Source organism: Globicephala melas, chromosome 2 (genome assembly GCF_963455315.2).
Source record: "Globicephala melas chromosome 2, mGloMel1.2, whole genome shotgun sequence".
Lineage (NCBI taxonomy): Eukaryota > Metazoa > Chordata > Mammalia > Artiodactyla > Delphinidae > Globicephala > Globicephala melas.
Window position 1 is genome coordinate 110,112,732 of NC_083315.2, and position 12,160 is coordinate 110,124,891.

General features: G+C 37.9%; 1 protein-coding gene across 3 annotated transcripts in view; it reads left to right on the forward strand.

The window, feature by feature from the left end:
- SCFD1 (sec1 family domain containing 1) overlaps positions 1–12,160 on the forward strand; it is a 133,322-nt gene that overhangs the window by 25,298 nt on the left and 95,864 nt on the right. For 2 of the 3 annotated variants that reach the window (XM_030854715.2, XM_060294699.2), the window contains 2 exons: positions 9,306–9,428; positions 10,700–10,787. In XM_030854715.2, the coding sequence (XP_030710575.1) occupies positions 9,306–9,428; positions 10,700–10,787 (211 nt within the window). Of the gene's footprint in view, positions 1–8,877; positions 8,990–9,305; positions 9,429–10,699; positions 10,788–12,160 lie in introns of those variants that run through there. The other variant, XM_060294700.2, reaches the window with a different exon arrangement.

Below are 12,160 nucleotides of genomic sequence, written 5' to 3' on the forward strand. Positions count from 1 at the left end.
CTTTGTATCTTTTTAATGCTATTGTGAATGGAATCGTTTTCTTAATTTCATTTTTAGGGTTACTCATTGCAAGTGTGTAGATACCCAGTTGACTTTTATGTATTGATCTTACATCCTGCAACATTGCTCAACTTCTTTTGAAATGTCTCCCGCATTCTTTGATCACTTCCTTACTTTTTTCCATAATAAGCTATTCCAGTCTCATCTTGTACTTTCTCTGTCTGAGTCCAAGATTCAGCCATTTGTTTAAGGAGCGCTGGTTGCTTTTTGTGGAGAATGGTGTTTAGAAATCAGTGTCTGAGCATTAGGTACTCATTGCTGCTAGGATGTCACAGTTCTTGGGTCCTCTGAATGGACAGAACTAAGAAATACATGTATATCAATATTTATACCAATATTTAATGCTATAAATCTTCCTGCTTATCTCTCTATTTAGACAAAGATAGATAACCTCTGAAATTGTTTCAATTCAGAAATACAGGATTCATTCTAGCTTTTCCTTCTCCCTTTACAAATTTATAATTTCTTTCACTGACAGTGAGAAACATGGCTCCCAACATCCTCAACATAATTACTTATTTATCAATTCTCAATTCCTTAACCAATCTCCCAGTCTTTGTTGAAACAATGCTCTGCTCAGCCACCTTCCTCACACAGGCTTCAGACCCCCAGTTTTTCACATTTCAGCATCTTTGAAATCATATGTATCTTAAAATTGATGGTGTGTTATAGAATTTTATTGATAACATTCATTCTTCCTTAGTGCTACATAAAATAGCAGTGCCTGTTATAATGACATCATCTTAGATTTGAAGAAATATGCTTATTTAGATATCTATTTGCCTAGAGTCTAAGAAGCTAAGTAAATTTGATTTAAGAATTAACATAAGTTTAAATGACACTGTTTTTGGGTGATTGAGAAGGAATAGTTCTAGAATTTGTCATTTGAATTATAACATGTCTGTGTACAGTGAAGGAAATATTTGTTGTATCATCACATGACTACAAACAGTATAAGGTAGTGTCTGCCCAATATAAGAAGCATTTAAGCTATATAAGAGAGCCACTTCTGGATTTTTTTTAACATCTTTATTGGAGTATACTTACTTTACAATGGTGTGTTAGTTTCTGCTTTATAACAAAGTGAATCAGTTATACATATACATATGTTCCCATATCTCTTCCCTCTTGCATCTCCCTCCCTCCCACCCTCCCTATCGCACCCATCTAGGTGGTCACAAAGCACCGAGCTGATCTCCCTGTGCCATGCGGCTGCTTCCCACTAGCTATCTATTTTACCTTTGGTAGTGTATATATGTCCATGACACTCTCTCACTTTGTCACAGCTTACCCTTCCTCCTCCCCATATCCTCAAGTCCATTATCTAGTAGGTCTGTGTCTTTGTTCCCATCTTACCCCTAGGTTCTTCATAACCTTTTTTTTTTTTCCCTTAGATTCCATATATATGTGTTAGCATACAGTATTTGTTTTTCTCTTTCTGACTTACTTCACTCTGTATGGCAGACTCTAGGTCCATCCACCTCACTACAAATAACTCAATTTCATTTCTTTTTTATGGGTGAGTAATATCCCATTGTATATATGTGCCACATCTTCTTTATCCATTCATCCGATGATGGACACTTAGGTTGCTTCCATCTCCTCGCTATTGTAAATAGAGCTGCAGTGAACATTTTGGTACATGACTCTTTTTGAATTATGGTTTTCTCAGGGTATATGCCCAGTAGTGGGATTGCTGGGTCGTACGGTAGTTCTATTTGTAGTTTTTTAAAGAACCTCCATACTGTTCTCCATAGTGGCTGTATCAATTTACATTCCCACCAGCAGTGCAAGAGTGTTTGCTTTTCTCCAAAGTCTCTCCAGCATTTATTGTTTGTAGATTTTTTGATGATGGCCATTCTGACCGGTGAGATGATATCTCATTGTAGTTTTGATTTGCATTTCTCTAATGATTAATGATGTTGAGCATTCTTTCATGTGTTTGTTGGCAATCTGTATATCTTCTTTGGAGAAATGTCTATTTAGGTCTTCTGCCCATTTTTGGATTGGGTTTTTTTTTTCTTTTTTTTGTTATTCAGCTGCATGAGCTGCTTGTAAATTTTGGAGATTGTTTGTCACTTGCTTCATTTGAAAATATTTTCTCCCATTATGAGGGTTGTCTTTTGGCTTGTTCATGGTTTCCTTTGCTGTGCAAAAGCTTTTAAGGTTCATTAGGTCCCATTTGTTTATTTTTGTTTTTATTTGCATTTCTCTAGGAGGTAGGTCGAAAAGGATCTTGCTGTGATTTATGTCATAGAGTGTTCTGCCTATGTTTTCCTCTAAGAGTTTGATAGTTTCTGGCCTTACATTTAGACCTATAATCCATTTGGAGCTTATTTTTGTGTATGGTGTTAGGGAGTGTTCTAATCTCATACTTTTACATGTACCTGTCCAGTTTTCCCAGCACCACTTATTGAAGAGGCTGTCTTTTCTCCACTGTATATTCTTGCCTCCTTTATCAAAGATAAGGTGACCATATGTGCGTGGATTTATCTCTGGGCTTTCTATCCTGTTCCATAGATCTATATTTCTGTTTTTGTGCTGGTACCATACTGTCTTAATTACTGTAGCTTTGTAGTATAGTCTGAAGTCAGGGAGCCAGATTCCTCCAGCTCCGTTTGTTGTTCACAAGATTGCTTTGGCTATTTGGGTTCTTTTGTTTTTCCATACAAATTGTGAAATTTTTTGTTCTAGTTCTGTCAAAAATGCCAGTGGTAGTTTGATAGGGATTGCATTGAATCTGTAGATTGCTTTGGGTAGTAGAGTCATTTACACAATGTTAATTCTTCCAATCCAAGAACATGGTATATCTCTCTATCTATTTGTATCATCTTTAATTTCTTTCATCAGTGTCTTATAATTTTCTGCATACAGGTCTTTTGTCTCCTTAGGTAGGTTTATTCCTAGATATTTTATTCTTTTTGTTCAATGGTAAATGGGAGTGCTTTCTTAATTTCATTTTCAGATTTTTCATCATTAGTGTATAGGAATGCCAGAGATTTCTGTGCATGAATTTTGTATCCTGCTACTTCACCAAATTCATTGATTAGCTCTAGTAGTTTTCTGGTAGCATCTTTAGGATTCTCTATGTATAGTATCATGTCATCTGCAAACAGTGACAGCTTTACTTCTTCTTTTCCAATTTGGATTCCTTTTATTTCTTTTTCTTCTCTGATTGCTATGGTAAAATTTCCAAAACTATGTTGAATAATAGTGGTGACAGTGGGCAACCTTGTCTTGTTCCTGATCGTAGTGGAAATGGTTTCAGTTTTTCACCATTGAGGACGATGTTGGCTGTGGGTTTGTCATATATGGCCTTTATTATGTTGAGGAAAGTTCCCTCTATGCCTACTTTCTGGAGTAGGGTGTTGAATGGGTGTTGAATTTTGTCAAAAGCTTTCTCTGCATCTATTGAGATGATCATATGGTTTTTCTCCTTCAATTTGTTAATATGGTATATCACGTTGATTGATTTGCGTATATTGAAGAATCCTTGCATTTCTAGGATAAACCCCACTTGATCATGGTGTATGATCCTTTTAATGTGCTGTTGGATTCTGTTTGCTAGTATTTTGTTGAGCATTTTTGCGTCTGTGTTCATCAGTGATATTGGCCTGTAGTTTTCTTTCTTTGTGACATCTTTGGTTTTCGTATCAGGGTAATGGTGGCCTCATAGAATGAGTTTGGGAGTGTTCCTCCCTCTGCTATATTTTGGAAGAATTTGAGAAGGATAGGTGTTAGCTCCTCTCTAAATGTTTGATAGAATTTGCCTGTGAAGCCATCTGGTCCTGGACTTTTGTTTGTTGGAAGATTTTTAATCACAGTCTCAATTTTAGTGCTTGTGATTGGTCTGTTCATATTTTCTATTTCTTCCTGGTTCAGTCTTGGTAGGTTGTGCATTTCTAAGAATTTGTCCATTTCTTCCAGGTTGTCCATTTTATTGGCATAGGTTTGCTTGTAGTAATCTCTCATGATCTTTTGTATTTCTGCAGTGTCTGTTGTTACTCCTCCTTTTTAATTTCTAATTCTATTGATTTGCGTCTTCTCCCTTTTTTGCTTGATGAGTCTGGCTAATGGTTTATCAATTCTGTTTATCTTTTCAAAGAACCAGCTTTTAGTTTTATTGATCTTTGCTATCGTTTCCTTCATTTCTTTTCATTTATTTCTGATCTGAATTTTATTATTTGTTTCCTTCTGCTAACTTTGGGATTTCTTTCTTCTTCTTTCTCTAATTGCTTTAGGTGCAAGGTTAGGTTGTTTATTTGAGATGTTTCCTGTTTCTTAGGGTAGGATTGTATTGCTATAAACTTCCCTCTTAGAACTGCTTTTCCTGCATCCTGCAGGAATGGGTCGTCGTGTCTCCACTGTCATTTGTTTCTAGGTATGTTTTGTTTTGTTTTGTTTTGTTTTTTGCAATACGCGGGCCTCTCACTGTTGTGGCCTCTCTCGTTGCGGAGCACAGGCTCCGGATGTACAGGCTTAGTGGCCATGGCTCATAGGCCCAGCCGCTCTGCGGCATGTGGGATTTTCCCAGACCAGGGCACAAATCCGTGTCCCCTGCATCGGCAGGCGGACTCTCAACCCCTGTGCTACCAGGGCAGCCCTGTTTCTAGGTATTTTTTTGATTTCCTCTTTGATTTCTTCAGTGATCACTTTGTTATTAAGTAATGTATTGTTTAGCCTCCATGTTTTTGTATTTTTTAAAGATCTTCCCCTGTAATTGATATCTAGTCTCATAGTGTTGTTGTGGAAAAGACACTTGATACAATTTCAATTTTCTTAAATTTACCAAGGCTTGATTTGTGACCCAAGATATGATCTATCCTGGAGAATGTTCCATGAGCACTTGAGAAAAATGTGTATTCTGTTGTTTTTGGATGACATGTCCTATAAATGTCAATAAAGTTCATCTTGTTTAATGTATCATTTAAAACTTGTGTTTCCTTATTTATTTTCATTTTGGATGATCTGTCCATTGGTGAAAGCGGGGTGTTAAAAGTCCCCTACTATGAATATGTTTCTGTTGATTTCCCGTTTTATGGCTGTTAGTATTTTTTTTTTAACATCTTTATTGGGGTATAATTGCTTTACAATGGTGTGTTAGTTTCTGCTTTATAACAAAGTGAGTCAGTTATACATATACATATGTTCCCATATCTCTTCCCTCTTGCGTCTCCCTCCCTCCCACCCTCCCTATCCCACCCCTCCAGGCTGTCACAAAGCACCAAGCCAATATCCCTGTGCCATGCGTCTGCTTCCCACTAGCTATCTACCTTACTACGTTTGTTAGTGTGTATATGTCCATTGACTCTCTCTCGCCCTGTCACAGCTCACCCTTCCCCCTCCCCATAACCTCAAGTCCGTTCTCTAGGAGGTCTGCGTCTTTATTCCTGCCTTACCCCTAGGTTCTTCATGACATTTTTTTTTCTTAAATTCCATATATATGTGTTAGCATACGGTATTTGTCTTTTTCTTTCTGACTTACTTCACTCTGTATGACAGACTCTAGGTCTATCCACCTCATTACAAATAGCTCAATTTCGTTTCTTTTTATGGCTGAGTAATATTCCATTGTATATATGTGGCTGTTAGTATTTGCCTTATGTATTGAGGTGTTCCTATGTTGGGTGCATAAATATTTACAATTGTTATATCTTCTTCTTGGATCGATCCCTTGATCATTATGTAGTGTCCTTCTTTGTCTCTTGTAATAGTCTTTATTTTAAAGTCTATTTTGTCTGGTATGAGAATTGCTACTCCTGCTTTCTTTTGATTTCCACTTGCTTGGAGTATCTTTTTCCATCCCCTCACTTTCAGTCTGTGTGTGTCCCTACGTCTGAAGTGGGTCTCTTGTAGACAGCATATATATGGGTCTTGTTTTTGTATCCATTCAGCCAGTCTGTGTCTTTTGGTGGGAGCATTTTATCCATTTACATTTAAGGTAATTATTGATATATATGTTCCTATTCCCATTTTCTTAATTGTTTTGGGTTTGTTATTGTAGGTCTTTTCCTTCTCTTGTGTTTCTTGCCTAGAGGAGTTCCTTTAGCATTTGTTGTAAAGCTGGTTTGGTGGTGCTGAACTCTTTCAGCTTTTGATTGTCTGTAAAGATTTTAATTTCTCCATCAAATCTGAATGAGATCCTTGGTGGGTAGAGTAATCTTGGTTTTAGGTTTTTTTCCTTCATCACTTTAAATATGTCCTGCCACTCCCTTCTGGCTTGTAGAGTTTCTGCTGATAGATCAGCTGTTAACCTTATGGGTATTCCCTTGTGTGTTATTTTTCCCTTGCTTCTTTTAATATGTTTTCTTTGTATTTAATTTTTGACAGTTTGATTAATATGTGTCTTGGCGTGTTTCTCCTTAGATTTATCCTGTATGGGACTCTCTGTGCTTCCTGGACTTGATTAACTATTTCCTTTCCCATATTAGGGAAGGTTTCAACTATAATCTCTTCAAATATTTTCTCAGTCCTTTTCTTTTTCTCTTCTTCTTCTGAGACCCCTATAATTCGAATGTTGGTGCATTTAATGTTGTCCCAGAGGTCTCTGAGACTGTCCTCAGTTCTTTTCATTCTTTTTTCTTTATTCTGTTCTGCAGTAGTTATTTCCACTATTTTATCTTCCAGGTCAGTTATCTGTTCTTCTGCCTCAGTTTTTCTGCTATTGATCCCTTCTAGAGTATTTTTAATTTCATTTATTGTGTTGTTCATCGTTGCTTGTTTCCTCTTTAGTTCTTCTAGGTCCTTGTTAAATGTTTTTTGCATTTTCTCTATTCTGTTTCCAAGATTTTGGATCATCTTTACTATCATTATTCTGAATTCTTTTTCAGGTAGACTGCCTAGTTCCTCTTCATTTGTTAGGTCTGGTGGGTTTTTATCTTGCTCCTTCATGTGCTGTGTGTTTTTCTGTCTTCTCATTTTGCTTATCTTACTGTGTTTGGGGTCTCCTTTTTGCAGGCTGCAGGTTCGTCGTTCCCGTTGTTTTTGGTGTCTGTCCCCAGTGTCTAAAGTTGGTTCAGTGGGTTGTGTAGGCTTCCTGGTGAAGGGGACTAGTGCCTGTGTTCTGGTGGATGAGGCTGGATCTTGTCTTTCTGGTGGGGAGGTCCATGTCTGGTGGTGTCTTTTGGGGTGTCTGTAACCTTATTTTGATTTTAGGCAGCCTGTCTGCTAATGGGTGGGGTTGTGTTCCTGTCTTGCTAGTTGTTTGGCATAGGGTGTCCAGCACTGTAGCTTGCTGGTCATTGAGTGAAGCTGGGTGTTGGTGTTGAGATGGAGATCTCTGGGAGATTTTTGCCATTGTATATTACATGGAGCTGGGAGGTCTCTTGTGGACCAGTGTCCTGAAGTTGGGTCTCCCACCTCAGAGGTGCAGCACTGACTCCTGGCTGCAGCACCAAAAGCCTTTCATCCACACAGCTCAGAATAAGAGGGAGAAAAAGTAGAAAGAAAGAAAGGAAGGGAGGGAGGGAGGGAGGGAGGGAGGAAGGAGATAAAATAAGATAAAGTAAGATAAAATAAAGTTATTAAAATAAAAAATAATTAAGAAAAAAATTTTCCTTTTAAGTAGAAAAACAAAACAAAAACAACAAAAAGGACAGATAGAACCCTAGGACAAATGGTGAAAGCAAAGCTATACAGACAGAATCTCACACAGACACATATACATTCAGAAAAAGAGGAAAAGGGGAAAAAATAATATATCTTGCTCTCAAAGTCCACCGCCTCAATTTGGGATGATTCGTTGTCTATTCAGGCATTCCACAGATGCAGGGTACATCAAGTTGATTGTGGAGATTTAATCCGCTGCTCCTGAGTCTGCTGGGAGAAATTTCCCTTTCTCTTCTTTGTTCGCACAGCTCCCGGGGTTCAAATTTGGATTTGGCCCCGCCTCTGTGTGTAGGTCACCGGAGGGCGTCTGTTCTTAGCTGAGACAGGACGGGGTTAAAGGAGCCACTGATTCAGGGGCTCTGGCTCACTCAGGCCGGTGGGAGGGAGGGGCACGGTGTGCGGGGCGAGCCTGCGGCGGCAGAGGCCAGCATGACGTTGCAGCAGCCTGAGGCGTGCCATGTGTTCTCCTGGGAAGTTGTCCCTGGATTCCGGGACCCTGGCAGTGGTAGGCTGCACAGGCTCCTGGGAAGGGAGGTGTGGATAGTGACCTGTGCTCGCACACAGGCTTCTTGGTGGCGGCAGTAGCGGCCTTAGCGTCTCATGCCCGTCTCTGGGGTCTGTGCTGATAGCCACAGCTCGCGCCCGTCTCTGAAGCTCCTTTAAGCGGCGCTCTTAATCCCCTCTCCTCGTGCACCAGGAAACAAAGAGGGAAGAAAATGTCTCTTGCCTCTTCGGCAGGTTCCGACTTTTTCCCCGGACTCCCTCCCGCTAGCCGTGGTGCACTAACCCCTTCAGGCTGTGGTCACACCGCCAGTCCTCTCCCTGCGATCCCACCAAAGCCGAGCCTCAGCTCCCAGCCCCGCCCATCCCGGCGGGTGAGCAGACAAGCCTCTCGGGCTGGTGAGTGCTGGTCGGCACCGATCCTCTGGGCGGGAATCTCCCCGCTTTGCCCTCCGCACGCCTGTTGCTGTGCTCTCCTCCACGGCCCCGAAGCTTCCCCCCTCCGCCACCCGCAGTCTCCGCCCGCGGAGGGGCTTCCTAGTGTGTGGAAACCTTTCCTTCTTCACAGCTCTCTCCCACTGGTGCAGGTCCCGTCCCTATTCCTTTGTCTGTGTTTATTCTTTTTTTCTTTTGCCCTATCCAGGTACGTGGGGAGTTTCTTGCCTTTTGGGAGGTCTGAGGTCTTCTGCCAGCGTTCAGTGGTTGTTCTGTAGGAGTTGTTCCACGTGTAGATGTATTTCTGATGTGTCTGTGGGGAGGAAGGTGATCTCCGCATCTTACTCTTCCGCCATCTTTCCCCTCTCCTGGATTTTTTTAAGAAGTATGCTAATATACAAGTATGCTAATTCAAAGCAGTTTTGTACACTACTGTAATTAATAGGATTTTATTGATAATATAATTATAGTATCATAACTTTAATTATTAAAATACATGTCAATTATATCTGGTAACCAAGTAACCAGTACCTCTTCATAACTTTATTCTCCTGGGATACTTTTTTGTATCATTTGTATAACCTGTCTTTTAAATATGCATATTATCCTCTAAAACCTTGCTCTATTGCATCTAAAAGATTTGCATTGGTCATTATCCTTTATACTATCCTATAAGAATGAAGTATTCATTGTATTCATAGGATCTTCGAAATCAACTCTATGAATCATATTATTTAAATTTTATTTCTGCTATTTCAAGAAGTAAACTGGAAGATATTGCAAATGCAGCATTAGCAGCTAGTGCAGTAACACAAGTAGCCAAGGTAAGAGGTTTTGGTTGGCTGATAACATTTTGTTAAATGTAAAATTCAGTAATATTCTGAAATCTATAAATAGACATTGGTGTCTAATTTACAAAGGACTGGAACAACCTAAGAAATATTTAGACCCAATACTTCTAGAAAGAGTTCTGATAGTGTAAATTATCTTCAACTTGGACTAGGCAAAATAAACCAAACTAAAGGAACTTATTACTCAGTTAATTTGAAAGACAAAAATAAGAAGCTGAATCAATTTTTGTTTTGGGCTGGGATTTGTATAATTTTTTTAGCTCAGCTTAGAAATAGTTTGACAGTTGTATTGTCATAAATTATTCCCAGAATATTTTGGCATTGTTTTATCAGTGATCACTATAGTCACCATACTATCTTCAGATATTTTTTTAGTTAGGAGAGAGAATCCAAGGGGGCTATATTGCATATTATAAGAAAGAAGGCCAGCAATTCTATATCATAGTCACTTTTAGTCATGTTTGGCTTAATTATAAATAAATCTATAAAATATATTCTTGGTTGTAGCCCTGTTTTGCCCTTTGTTTCTTGAATTTGGACAAGATATAACTGAAAATTCTACAGAATGATATAGGGCGAATAAAAGACTAAACAACCATGCATTTAATTCCCATTCTTTCATTCTAATAGATTTTTCATTCTTAGATTTAGATAGTCCACTACTACTTCTGATTAGTTTTTAAGGCTTACGTCTTATTCTTTCTCTTCCAAAATTTATCATTAGTTTTACATGAAATAATATGAACAGTTTTCGATTTAACTACGTTTAACGTATCTCAGATAGTCTTCTTCATTTTTCTCCTGATTTACACTTCTAAAGAACTAGTGTAACTTTTCCCCGCCTATAAATATAGTTCACAGTGTAAAAACAGTTACTATGACTTTCTTAGAGAAGTATGATTAAAATGAATATAAAAATTAAAATTGTGGTTTTTCTTCATATTTGATATCCATTCCCATCCCAACCACAATTTATTTTAAAATTTTATATCTTCTTAAATTTTGTTTTCTGAAACTGTTACTCTCCTTGATAATTTATTGCCCAGAGTCTTGTTTTTTTTATTGCTTTTTTATGTTACTTTCTCATTCTTGTCCAATTTGACAATCTACATGCTACATGGTATAACTTTTAGTTATTGAATATAATTATAATTTTATTCATTTTATCATTAGTAGATTAAATTAAACTAAAAGTGCATTCAATATTGTAAAATTGATTTGAAAACCTTTTCTTTTGTTTCTAGGTTTTCGATCAGTATCTCAATTTTATTACTTTGGAAGATGATATGTTTGTATTATGTAATCAAAATAAGGAGCTTGTTTCATATCGTGGTATGTAAAAATAGGAATTTTATAATTCATTGTTAACAAAATGAACAGTGTACTGTAGAAAAACAATAGTAAACATGTTTAGTGCACTCCAGAACCAGCTTTGTTTACAGCCCATAAAGAAAACAAGTCTCAGACTTGAGTTCTGTCACATGTAGACAACACTTAGTAAATCTGTTTTGTAAGCTCAATGAAGGACCAATTATCTGACCTTTTAGTTACCCCACAGCAACTTGCACGAGTGGTTCACTCATGGTGTGTAAGACAGTATTTTAGTAGTAAGATTCAGTTAATCTTTTAGTACTTTGATCCTTGGACAAGAACAAGTTTACTTTACTTCTCTGTGCTTTAGTTTCCAAATCTGTAAAACGGGAATAATAATACTATCTACCTCAGAGTTTTTAATGGGAGTTAAATGCATTCGTGTATGTAAAATGCTTGGAAAAGTTACTGGCATATCGTAAGCACTCAGAAACGGTTGGTTAATGTTGCTATTTGTCAAGATCAGACAACAACAAAGAGTCAGCAGCTACTAATGTCCTATTATGGAATGAAGTATTGATATAAGTACCATTCTCAAATATAGGTTGTTAGACACCCTTGATTCTTACACCCTGTTCATGCAGTGGTAGGTTTGAGTATTGGTATTTGATCAAATGCTATCTAACCACCTCTGAAGTTTGTATTCCTAGCTTTGATAAACTGACCATTCCTTGGATGTAGATTAAACTTAACAGACGCACACGCATACACACAGTTAACAGACACATATGCATACACACACACACATGCACACAGGAACATGGACACCCACACCATGTTTTATTGTCTATGCTGATTCTTTTTCTTTGTAAAAACACTTAACATGAGATCTACTCTCTTAACATTTTTAAGTATATAATACAGTATTGTTGATTTAGGTACAATGTTGTATGGCAGATCTCTAGAACTTATTCATCTTGCCTAACTGAAACTTTGTGCCCATTGATTAGTTATGTCAAATATTTTAAAGAAAATTGCAGACTACAAAAGATGTAATTAGCCAATTCATAGAAATAATTATTAATTTGATACCTAAGTATTGAGATGTTTGGGAATGACTAGAGTTTCAGAGGTTCTAAAGTAGGGGCCTCCCATGGGGGCATTTGGAAATGTGTAAGGACATTTTTGATTGTCACAATTAGCACTAGCAGTTAGTGAGCAGGGACTAGGGATGCTAAATCTTCTGCAGTGTGTAAACCATACTCACATAGAAAATCGTTCTGCTCAAAATACTAGTGGTATTCTATCATAACACACTGGACCAGGTGGTAAGCTCCCAAGAGAAGAGAGCATGAATCTTTTGGTTTCGCTGAGCTCCATAGTATGCCTTCTTG